The sequence below is a fragment of the Sordaria macrospora genome, chromosome 1, assembly GCF_033870435.1.
Source record: "Sordaria macrospora chromosome 1, complete sequence".
Classification (NCBI taxonomy): Eukaryota; Fungi; Ascomycota; class Sordariomycetes; order Sordariales; family Sordariaceae; genus Sordaria; species Sordaria macrospora.
In genome coordinates, this window is record NC_089371.1 from 5,134,086 (window position 1) to 5,146,191 (window position 12,106).

The following is a 12,106-nucleotide window of genomic DNA, read 5'->3' on the forward strand; positions in this document are numbered from 1 at the left end:
TAAACGCTCGCAACTTTTCCCTCGCCCGACCCGACGACGCACCACCCGGGACCCAATTGACCTCCTCAATTGCCATCCACCGCACCCCGACCATCTTCGAGTCCACCTTTTAATTCCCCTTCCTCCGAACCCCCGAGCGCATCCGGCCTCGCCCAACACAAACTCGTCCAAAAATGTCGTCAACCGCTTCTAAGGCTGGATCCAACGTGAGTTACTTCATCGGCGCCGCCGCCGCCGCCGCCGCCGACACCACCACTACCACCACCACCACCACCACTACCATGATGCACCACCTGTCGGCTCTGTGACGAGAGGGGGGGCATCCTGTGCGCCTACTGGCTGCCCGTCTCGAAGACACCTCTCAGTCACCGTCGCGCATTCTTCGAAGCATCAGTTGGAGAGTCAGAAAGTGTTCGGAAGCTAAAATGGGATATCCCGCAGGTCCTCCGGTACTCGGCCCTCGGCGCCGGTATCTTCTACGGCTTCACTCACCAGAGGTCTATCAGCGCCGCTGAGAAGACCGCTGCTGCCCAGCGCGAGTACGAGCACAAGCAGGAGCTAATAAACAAGGCTAAGGAGGCCTACGCCAAGTCCAAGCAGCCCGTCTCCGCCGTCTCTGCTCCTAGCGGACGTGAGTTTATGCCCGATTTTTATATCTGATCTATGGTCCTCCCCGGGATCCGGTGGCCCGCGTTGTCACTACTCGCGACCAAAGCCGGTGGAAGGAGGTTCTAGGGGAAGAATGGACTTGCTAACCAGGTGCCCAACTCTGCCTCGAAGAAACAGTCAACCAGGACCCCATGAGCCCCAACTTCGATATCGAGGCCTACTTCAGCGCGCTTCTCGCCAAGGCCTAAATGGGGAAGCCGAGAGATAAAGTTGTGAACGAGGGACGCAATGGAACGAGTTCAAGATAGACGCGCTTCGCATCGCAGGGAGGCAATTATCAATGGGTTATTGGGTTTCAACGTCAAGGAAGAAAGGAGCAGGGAAATGAGAAATGCCAAACGATGAATGGTGTTTTAGGAAAAATAGAGGAGGGCGTTTGCTGATCACACACCACTCTCTCTCATTTCCTCCGCCGGTCCGAGGAGGGATGCCAACTGCTGCCTTGGGAAAACGAGAAACGGCCAAGAACGACGACAAAAACACTGGACACACACACAAGACAACCGCTTCGTCAACGAGATCCATTTACCCATTCCCTTACCCACCCCATCATCAACCCCGCAAAAATGCATGTGGATCAGTATGCCTTGTACACAAGACAAAGGGATCCCGTGTGAAGTTTCACCTGCTGCTTGTTCAAAAGACATCTCTCTATGATGAAGCTAAGCATGGTGTGTATTATTTCCCCAACCTACCTACCACATACATTTAAAAGAAAGACAGTTCACCCCGAGACATAGCGACGGCATAACAGCTCTCTTCTTTTTGTTTCTTTCTCTTCTATCAGACAGACGGACAGACCCTTTGTGTTTAGCCAGCCTGTACTTAGTGTACGTTACAGCAATTTAGAAGGGGGATATCAGGGTAAGATTAAAATTCATTGGAGTGCGATAACTGAGAGTTCCTGATAGCCTTTTCGTCCTGTCTTAATCCCCTTGATCAAGTATGTTGGAGCCTTAGTAGGATTGTCTACAAACAAGATAGAACGGTATATCTATAGCGGTAACCCTATGCACCTACCCCCTTTGCTGTGCTTTATAGCTGTTCCTTTCTTACATATATACACCACGTACTCTCTTCACTCCTCTCTTCACTCCTCTCTTCACTCTCGTTACTCGCGCATCCTATCCCTCCTACGCCCTTTCTAAGGTAGTTGCGAGACTGGACTTGACCAAGAAAAGAAAAGCACAGCCATAAATTTTTTTTCTCTTGCTAAATAATTTCATCCCTGACCTCAGCTACCAGAACTTTCAGTGCCTTCTGAAAAAAAAAAAAAAATCCATCACGTCGGTGTCCTAGAACCTTCGCCGGCCCTCTTTCTCCCTTCTCACTGCACTCTTCTGTCAGTTTGGCTTATCATTGAAATGTTGGATGGAAGGATAACTAAAGCTGTTGAGGTCCGTCCCAGCGAGCCAAAACTTTTTTTCTTCGTTTTTATGGCGACACGGATGCCCAGATTTCAAGTTGCTGGAAGACGTGTTTTTCTTCGAAGCTTAGGTTAGTTTCTACCCGTTGGTGGGAAAGAGAAAAAGTCTGCCAAGTATCACCGACAAAGAAAATCATGTCAGTGATGCTTAGTATCATTTCTCTGGGTGTTACACAAAGCCCCACGTTCAGTTACGTACGTATACCGCATAGCCCGTGTTCAGTCAAGGTTCTTCATTTGATGTTCGAGGGTTATCAAACTGCAATGCAAATTCTTGGCAGTTGTTCTTATTGATGTTACTGACAAAGTATACGATTCTAAATCAGACGCGCCACCCATTCATCCTCCATGACCTCCAACCAGTTTTGTAACCCTTCAACCTGTGACCCAGGAACATATAAACTCCTGATGTTGCGATCCCCGAACGTATAACATGGAAAAAGCCATCCGAGGCAATGTTTGAAAAGAAGAGAGAAAACAAAACCAACACCATACTGTACGCCATGCTAGGAAGACAAGCGAACAAAAAGCAGTAACGCAAGGGAGGCCACGCAATTCCCCCTAAACACCCGACTGAATAGATCAAACCCAGATACGTGCCGCCTCACTCCTGAAGTCCTTCCCGAAGTCCGTGTCTTTTGGCTCGCCTGTCTTGACTGGCCACTCAAGCACCGGGGTGGGCAACTCGCTGAGATGAGTTTGTGGCTGTAGCCAGACGAAGCTCTGAAGTCGTGCGCCTGGTTCGCCGCGCCGTCGTGCCAAACTGCCTTGTCGGTAGTTGAGTGTCGTCGAAATAAGGCCCGAGGTACGTTCGCATCCGTGACCGTAGCACATTTCGATAACTAGGGGGCATCTCATGCCATCTTCCTTCGCGAACAGCGGCGATTATGTGAGGCGTGGGAATGTCGGAGTGGCGTGGTATTTCACCAGTCTCGAGAGCATTCTTCAGCCAATCCTCCAGTGGAATAGCCAGCATGCTATTCGGTACGACGCTTTGGTACCCAGTGTATGGGGACACTGTCGTTGGAGGGATCTCGTCTTCGTCGCTCATGGTCTCATCTTCGTCCTCGTCCTCCTTCATGCCCTCGTCTTCCTTCATAACCTCGTCTTCGTCTTTTTCCACAGCCTCCGGCGCAGCCTCCCCATAGAGCTCATAACCAAATTCAGGTTTGGTCCTGACCGGGTTTCGAAGATCAGGAAAGCCGTCGTCCGCAGTGTCTCGGATGACAATTCCCTGCTCCTCTTCGTACTTCTCCTTGGCCCATCTTGTGCCCTCCCACTTTGTCAGATTGGCAATCTCACATTCAGTCAAACGGAGAGCATCGAAGGCGCGGAAGAGCCGACGGTGCCACTGCCAGCGACTTAGGCGGATGCGGTGGATATGGTGGTTGTAGTCGAGGCCGGGATACTTGGCTTCTTGAGTGTCGATATGGCCATAATATGAATGTACCTCTTGTCGAACCTCGTAAATCAGATGTCGTTGGAGAAAGGCGGCAAAGCTCGAAGGGTCCGATGGCCGGGCCTTTGGGAACAGGTACCCATAGACCAGTTCGTCGATCGGAGGCTGCATCATCCTGGGCTGACTTGAAGGATCCTTCGTCACCCAGCGGCGCAACGTATTTTTGTGTTATCCGTGATTATAAGTGTTGATGCTTGAGCTACCTATGCTGTGGCGTGGTTTAGCAAATTTGATCTGGGACTGGTGGTGAAACTTCGGTTTAGCAATTTGGGGGAGGAAGACAAATATGGCTGGACTCTGAGGGAAGAAAGTTGGAGGAGAGTGGCGGTAGTGAAGCGGACGTGGTGTGACCGGGACCGGAGAAGCCGCATGGGTCAAGATTAGGGAGGCTCCAAGGACGTGGGATAGAATGTGGTTGCTATTCTGGACCGACACATGTAACTTTGTGTAAGTGAAATACGTACATTGGCTGATGACAATGGCCAGATGCCTGCAAGGTCTCGGCTTGTCACTTTCTGTCTGACTTCCAACGTGAACTTCCAGATTTTCCGGATTAACTGAATCGTTGGTGTCGCAAGACGTTCATATGGGGAAGGAAAAGGGCAAAAGAAAAGGAAGGGAGCAATAGGAGTGAAGTGCCGTGAGAAGGGGGACAGGGCAAATATTAATAACAGTTCCCCAACAGCACCCAAAGAAAGAAGACCGGAATGGCGACCGGCAGACCCTTGACCATCCTGGCCGGATCCATGCCGTGCCTGTGCTTTACATTGTATTGTAGGAATGTATAGTACAACAGCATGAGCGACCGGCGAATGCGGCCTCGAATGAGCGGGCAATGAGGTGGTGGAAGGAAGAAGTGGGAGTGGCCCATGAGAAAGGCCCAGTCTCGTACTTGCCCATCAGTCGAGAAACCCGAGAGAAAAAGCAGGTGTGATGTGGATGTCTCTGCCACCAAAGAGGTACATTGAGATCCCTGCCTTTGGCCCAAAGGATCACCAAAGAGGATGGAAGCCACTCAGGACAAAGGAGATAGGCGACAGCCTTTATGTGCCCACGGCGTTTATGAATGTGTGGTCGGGCAAAGGCTTGTTGTCGGGTATTTTATATTTCGCCGCCAACAGTCAACATATTGGAGTGAGAAGTGCCTGCCTCAGGAGGAATACTTTGAAGAAGCGATGAACTCGATGTTCCTGCTGTAGGAAACTGTGGATCTCTCACGACCAGCGGTCGGGAGTTCCATTGCATCCAGGGATTTGCATGACTGGACGGCCGGGGGCAGCTGGTGGAGATAAAAAGTGGAGACCCGCCCTCTGTTTGTTTAAGGTGCAATTTGAGGTGTTCGTCAATCGCCTCGAATTCACAAACCTCAACCAAGAAAGTCACTGGCATCAAAAGACCTCATGAATGCCGCCAACACTCATGACATCGGACATAGCCTGTACAGAGATAAAATATGACTGCAATCCCACGCTGGTAAGCTAGCCACTCTATCTGCTACCCATCATGTCGTCTGTCCATGCCCTGGTGAGCCTGGCTATTCTCGATGCTCAGGCTGGACGATAGAGGTGACAGATGATGGATGCCGCACAGCTGTTTTCCTCCCTTGACGAAGGCCGGAATTTCCACGGAAGCACGCGGCAACAACAGCGGAAGACTGACCGCAACAATCCGTCCGTTTATCCCGGATTGGTATGATACCGATAATATTGATATAAGGATTCTCCCCTCGAGGACATCTTGCTTACGAAAGCCTGGTTCGCACCTCAACGACACATCAAGTCATTGTCGTCAAGCGTCCTATCGGCCTCTGCTCTAGACGCCGAACGCGCCAGACACTTTCAAGCGAAGAAAGAAGGCCCAGGGAGCATGCGCTTTATTACCATGTGCTTTATTACCATGTCACCACATCATATTCCGGCTCGGGTACTGTTGGGGCATAGTCGACATCACCAACTCCGGGCAACCGAAAGCGGAAGCGGCAAGTCTTGTTGGTTGATATGGGCCTCAGTACCACTCATCCAAACGATGTGAAGAATGTCGCACACTTTCCCATATGTTGGGTTTGTTCAACATTGCTCTTGTGACATGTGGGCATTAGGGGCGCAACGTGTTGCACTGTCTCTACGCCAACTGGCTCTGTTCGCATCGGGTCGTCGGCGGTTGCGATACAGGAGGTGGACAAAAGACAGGAATAAAGAGCCTGGGCAACCCGATTCTTCCCAAGCACGGTATCTCTGGGCAAACAAGGCACCACAGTCCGCCCTGGCCAGAGCATTCACGAGAACATGCACTTGTTGGGTTGGTGGCTTTGCCGATTTTACTCGGTTTGCCGTTCCACAAACCACACAAGAAACATGTGTCGGGATCACATCCAAGCCATGGTGATGGGATCACACTATTTGCTCCGCGAGCCAACAGACCGTTCCTTCCCGGGGAATCGGAGGATTCTCAGACAACGCCGTCAATCAGCCCCAAGATGCCGGATGTTGGGGCGTGAGACGGACTATACCAGGCGCCTCTAACTAACCCCGCCACGAAGTACCACACGGCGCTTTCTCAACCTAGACCAACATCTTGGAATATCATGGACTGTGCACAGTCCCAAGCCCTCATCCAGGGAGCGATGTGTGTACACCAGGGATCTTTTCCGCTGTTCCTAACCGGGGAGAAGAACCAATAGCAGTCGTTAAAGCCTTCTTGGTATCCCAGCGGCTTGTTACCCCCAGTCATCTGTGGTAATCAGTCTCACTTATAACCCGAAGAAAGTCTTTAGTAACGTGTCTCGCGAACGAAGCTAAACCTCCAGTTCTTCGTCACGGTTCCGTATGTGATGATCTGGCATCTCGCCATCGGCCTAGCTCGACCTTCTTTATTCCCCATTTTCCAAGCGAATAGGCATCGATATACTGGAAATGGCCGTGCATTATACGGCCAGGCGGCCATATCTTGCGGCCCTCCCCCGTGGCAGCATCATCACCTCACGTCTTCATCTTTATCCTCACTTCTCAGCATTAAAGAGACAGTTGGTCACTTACACATCTGCAGCTATCCGGCCGCCAAAGCCCAACCCAAACGTACTGGCGAGGGCGAGGGCAACTGGGACCGTGACTCTTTTAACGTTCACTGGCTGCGATTTATTCTTGTTCTAGGTACGCAGTTCGGTACCCGACCGGCGGTGAATAGTCGCCAATCATCCCACTTTTCACGGCGGTCCCGGTTTTGGGCCGCATCCCTTTCCCTCTAATAACCCCCCCCCCCCCCCCCCCCCCCCCCCCCCCCAACTTCCTCCGGCCACGCCGACTTTTGAGCCGGCCGGCCGCCGTTACCGTGACCGCTTCCCTTTCCCCTCCTTTCCTTCCATTCGATCTCCCTAATTTGGGCGTTCTTTACCTAGCCCAACGGCCGGGACGGAAGAGGGCGACAACCCCTCCACAGAACGCTCAATGTAGTCCAATAATCCTGGATTGTCTATCTGGTGTAAAACCACCCTAATTGTCCACATGATGAGATTATCTATTCACCTGTTCCCTTCGTCTATCTTACCGCCTGTTTTCCATCGCGACCCACGATATAAGTCTCCTGAACCGGCTTTCGTCTCGCCCTTTGCTGCCTCCTTCCAGTTCCACCACCCACATTCTTACACACATGGAAAAGAAAGCGGACAGAGTCTTCGGCGGTCGCATACCTTTGACCCCCGCCTGCCCGCATGCTCGGAGGTTCTCATCCGCTCCGGCCAGGTCAGGTCGGGTCAGGTCAGGTTCAAGCCAGGCCAGGCCGGCTGGGATGAGAGCGACCGGCATTGTTTCTATGCACACGTGACCATTTGTTTTAATCTCATTTGTCTCCCTTCGCTGGCGGAAAAAATCTTGCTGCTGCCTGATGGTCATGATCTTTGATTCTTCTCATTTCTTTCTTACTTACGCTGGCCGAACGCAACAGTCGCTAACTTGAAGAAAAACAAGAAAAAAGGGAAGACAAAAGACAATGACTGAAAAAGTGACGGATGGGAACCTCAAAGGATCAATATCAGGATTAGATGCGACCAATGGCCATAGCCAACACTGCCACCACCAACAACACCAATATAACCACCAACGCAACCGCCACTGCCTAATACCAGTTACTCATTAATCATCACCTTCTTTCCATTCTTTCCTTTCTTTCTTCTTCTTCTTCTTCTTCCCGGGAAGCTATCTATTTATTGAACCAGTTCTTTTCATCATCAAAACGGAAACTCTTCAAGGTTGAGAGTCGGTCTGCATGGCCGCTGCGGAAGAGAGCCACTAGACCTGGAAGAGACGTTCAGATAGGCGTCGTTGGGTAGGTGATGCTGGTGTCGTTCATAAGTAAGCCATAAACGGCTCGTTGTTCCCGGACGATGGGGACAAGGCGGGAATAGCTGTAAAAAAAAAAAGTCGTCATTTTGATAACCTTAAGGTATTCATTTTGTTGACTCGCTAAACCGGAAAGAAGATAACTCAAGTAATTCTATCCCACATCCAAGATAATCGAATTAGGTATTTCCCATTCACACAAACCGAACCTTTTAATTGATTGTCCAGGTCCTATTCATCCCATTATTACACTCTCTCCTCGTGTCTCCCGTTGCGTATCCTGACATCCTGAAGATGTCATCTCATGTGTATCCAAACATCCACGTTTTGCCAATTCGGAAAAGCCCGAGACGATATCACCCATCCATCACCTATTACCGGTAAGGCGGGCTACTCAACCTCTCCCTGTGAATCGGCCGTTCCCTACTCCGCATATCATCTCTGCTCCCCCACCTCCCCTCCCTATCCCTATCTCTGCTGTCTCTATACCGATCACTTTCCCTCCCACTAAGCATCGACCCGCCAGCACCGCCGGTCCAATCCCTCCTATCAATATCCGCCCGACTGCCTGTCCTTCTCTCGAGGTCGGCTTGCGCCAGGTACGGGCTGGGACCAGGACCGCTGGCTTTGCGTGGTGCTCTGCCGCTGCGGCTACTGTGTGGTGAGAGGTCTAGATCGTCTTCGTCGTCGTGCCGCTCGCGGTGCTCGCGGTCGCGGTGCTCGCGGTCGCGGCGGAGGGTGCCGGTGGAAATGCCGCGGCTTCTTTCTCGGCGCGAGGTAGGTTCGTCGTCGTCTCTGTCTAGGTCACGGTACCGATCTCTGTCCCGGTCCCTGGTGCTTCGGTCTCGGACCCGGTTTCTCTCGTGGTCGCGATCTCTTTCTCTGTCTCTTTCTCGGTCGCGGTCGCGGTCGCGGGACTTCATCCGGATGTCTCTCTCCCTCTCCCTGTCGATGTCCCGCTGGTCCAATATCCTGCTCTCCTTGCTCAATCTCTTTGCTCTCCGCCGCCGCTCGACCTCGTCCTCCGACTCGGTCAGGTCCGATTCATCGTCCGAATACGACTTGCGTCTGGAGTTGCGGTACAGCTCCCTTGCGGCTCTGTCGGGTCCGGTTCCGCGGTCGTCCTTCTGACTCCGGGACCGGCTTCGTCGATCGTCGCCGATGGTGGAAACGCCTGGGAAAAGATTAGAGATCTTGTCTTTGATACCGGAGCCTATGCTCTTTCTCTTGGAGTCGTCGGTCCTTAGTGAAGAGGCCGTTGCTGGGATTACTGCTATCGGGGGATCCCTGCGCGACGAGTAACCGTGAGATCGTGGTGAGATGCTGCGCCCGCCTATGGGGGCGGCTCGGGAGGAGGGGACACCTTCGGGGTTGAAAACGCGATGGGATGTCACAGGGGGCGGCTCGCGCGAGTCTCGGCTGCTTCGGCTGTGATGGCGCCTTCCGGATCTGGAGGTTGCTGGTTCAATTTCTGCGTCGGACGAGGAAGGGCTGTTGTAGTGACGGGGTTGACTGTGCCGGCGAGGAACTGAAATTCGGTCGGTGCGAAGCGGGATCTGCATTGACTGAGTCTCCTGAGGGATGATGTGCGGGTAATCAGTGAAGCTGGGGCCTCGGCTGGTACGTTCTTCCTCTGGCGGGAAAGCCTTCCGTGGCGGGGCGTAGCGGCCTCGGCCAATATCAAGAGGGTCTGGGTCAATATCATGGCCTCTTTCACGCTCCGGTTCCCTAGGCCGCTCTGGGGATCTGCGAGGATCGTAGCGATCTGTCCGTGGTTCAGGGGGTCGAACGTAAGAAACAGGGACAGGGACGGAGCGTGTGTTGAAGTAATCATAATCCTGCGGTACGGATGGTTTGGGGCGGACGTGTGAGAATGGAACCTTGTCGTCGGGGAAAGCATTCGCTTTGGGGTCAACACTGGGTTCTTCTCTCGCTTCCTTCGCTTCCTCCCTGGTTGTCGCCTCAGCACGAAGTTTGGTCGCACAGCTTTGGTGCCACCGGTCGGTATCTTGATCGGTATCAGCGGGGAAAACTGTGGCTGGCAAGTCGTCTGGGAACACGCTCCCATACTCCGGATGCTTCAGGGCCCAGTTCTTGACCGCAAACTGAATGATCGGGACATGAACTTGTGGCTCTAGCAAGATCTGAATTGCCTGCCACCTCGCAAAGCCTTTAACAGTAAGTGCCGGAATCGAAGGGGCCGCAAAGTCGTCCTCGGTGGGCAAAAGCATATGTTGACATCCTTGAACTTGATAGATGAAGGAAATGGACTGAGGCGGCATGTTCACAAAGAGTCCTGCGTTGTCTGGTCAGCACAAAAGGGGCGCTGCTGACATGCCATGTCTTGACTCACTATCATAGTCATGGCCTGCAAGCTTGTAAAAAGCTGCCATCTTGGCAGGAGCTAAATGCTTCTCATCTTTATCTCCAATGTCATTGATCTACCTCAGGTTAGCGGTGAAGCCCAGAGCCGACGTGGAGGCAGAATAACATACAATGTGCAGAGCAAGAGCTCTTAAAAGCGCGTCAAGCAACGGCTTTGGTTTTGGTATCGGGATTTCGTCTGGTCTCGGGTCATCGTACATGTAGCCGTAGAAGATCTCCTTGGTCTTGCCATTGGTCTCGGGTGTTGGAGAAGCCATGGTGATGATGTCTGCCTCATGCCACCTTAGTTATGGAATAGAGGGGTCAAGGTTAGCCGTCGTAGACAAGGCAAAAGAGAGGCGACTTCGATGCTTGTTGTCGTCCTTGATGCACACGCCTGTCAGAGGCAAGTTGCTTGATGACAGGTTGAAAATTGCGGCAGTAAAGAGCTGAGTAGGATCATGTAACAGAGTCCGAAGCTGTTGGCTGCCAGGTTATGGCCAGGCTGATGCGGGTGCGCAGATATAAGGTACCGGCACTTATAGTATGACGGAGAGCCTGAGTAACGTGAGCCTGAGTGTTTTCTTGGGAAGCTGCATAAAACGACTGAGGCAGAGTGGCTCAACAACTTGTTCGTGGCTCCCGAAACGTAGACACACTCAGGTAGAAATATCGAATGGCCCAATTCCTATAGGCGAGGATGAATTAGGTAGGTCGGGCAACGACTGTGACAGCCTTGTCGTGGAATGTAATAACGATACGTAGAACGTTGAGTGAAGAAGGACTGCCAGTCGGGTTAGGTATCAGTCGGACAACCGGGGGGTCTCAACCACCGACAGGCACAGCGGCTCGGTTCTCGTTCGAGGTGAAGCAACGCCGCGAGACACAGGCCAGAACAGGACACAACCAACGAAAAGTGTTGGAAGCAAATATGTCTCCAGAGATGATGCTTCGAGAAAAGGGGGGAGGGATAGCCGGAGAGACGTCCACTCGGTTCGGCTTGGCGAGAAAGGGTGTGTGGTTGCTTATGACTGGAGCGGCGAGAGAGCACCAAGTGAGGATGCAGATGAAAGATGAGGGCAGCAGCAATATGTGAGCAGCAAGAAGGGTATGTAGCGAGCTAAGAAGCTGGTGATAGGCAGGTCTCAACAGGCTGACGGGTGAACGCTGGACACGTGCACCCCGCCGTTCTCAGATCAACTGTGCTCTGTGAGGTGACAGTGGTGCTTGTCTGACTCCAAGCCTCCAATGGCAGCTCCCAGGGACCAGGCAGAATCCGGTTCTCGAATTTCCAAGATTCTCGAAGTGAGAAGGCCACCTTAGAACCCTCCTGATTCCACCACGACCCCAAGACCCTGCGTTTGTCGTCAACTCGACGAAATTGGGTGTTTTCCAGCCTCCTTGAAGATCTCGCGCGTCGGTCCAACTTTGGCCAAGGATATCACGGTCCTGAACAAGGCGAAGCGATCAGCTCACACCCATCGGGCAATCGACAATTCTCTTGGAGAAGAGCCAAGACAAGCGGGACAGGAACCCGACATGACTCTGTTGCATCATCGATGGTGGGGCAGAGTTCCAGCAGTGGAGGCAACCTGGCTGCCTGAGACATTGAGGTGGTTGGTGAGAAACATTGAAAATGGGGGTTAGGGTAAAGAATACATCCATCCGATCTTCTCACGGTTTTGCATGCGGTTCATCCAATTTCACTTTCTCATCTCATCCACCGCCACGAACACATGAACCCGACTTTTCACATTTGTATTTATACGGCAAAGATAGCCGAATCATGACGGAACCTTGAGCACTCACGGTGAGCGCTCACCATGAACTCACAACTCTGCCTCAATGCGTCTT

At 52.3% G+C, this 12,106-nt stretch overlaps 3 protein-coding genes across 3 annotated transcripts; 1 reads left to right on the forward strand and 2 right to left on the reverse strand.

The window, feature by feature from the left end:
• Window positions 1-37: 37 nt before the first annotated feature.
• SMAC4_04638 (uncharacterized protein) lies at window positions 38-857 on the forward strand (the record flags this gene model as incomplete). Its single annotated transcript, XM_066090147.1, has 3 exons — window positions 38-206; window positions 442-631; window positions 781-857. Exons 1-3 carry the CDS (start codon window positions 174-176, stop codon window positions 855-857), a joined length of 300 nt encoding a protein of 99 aa, XP_065945726.1. The 5' UTR covers window positions 38-173.
• A 1,550-nt stretch (window positions 858-2,407) lies between these two features.
• On the reverse strand, window positions 2,408-4,327 carry SMAC4_04639 (uncharacterized protein). Its single transcript, XM_003345360.2, has 2 exons — window positions 4,019-4,327; window positions 2,408-3,762 (listed from the first exon to the last, which is right to left on the reverse strand). The coding sequence occupies exon 2, from the start codon at window positions 3,666-3,668 to the stop codon at window positions 2,760-2,762; it is 909 nt and encodes a 302-aa protein (XP_003345408.1). The 5' UTR covers window positions 3,669-3,762; window positions 4,019-4,327; the 3' UTR covers window positions 2,408-2,759.
• A 3,662-nt stretch (window positions 4,328-7,989) lies between these two features.
• SMAC4_04640 (uncharacterized protein) lies at window positions 7,990-11,487 on the reverse strand. Its single transcript, XM_003345361.2, has 4 exons — window positions 10,384-11,487; window positions 10,242-10,329; window positions 9,192-10,184; window positions 7,990-9,062 (listed from the first exon to the last, which is right to left on the reverse strand). Exons 1-4 carry the CDS (start codon window positions 10,528-10,530, stop codon window positions 8,263-8,265), a joined length of 2,028 nt encoding a protein of 675 aa, XP_003345409.1. The 5' UTR covers window positions 10,531-11,487; the 3' UTR covers window positions 7,990-8,262.
• Between the last annotated feature and the right edge of the window lie 619 nt (window positions 11,488-12,106).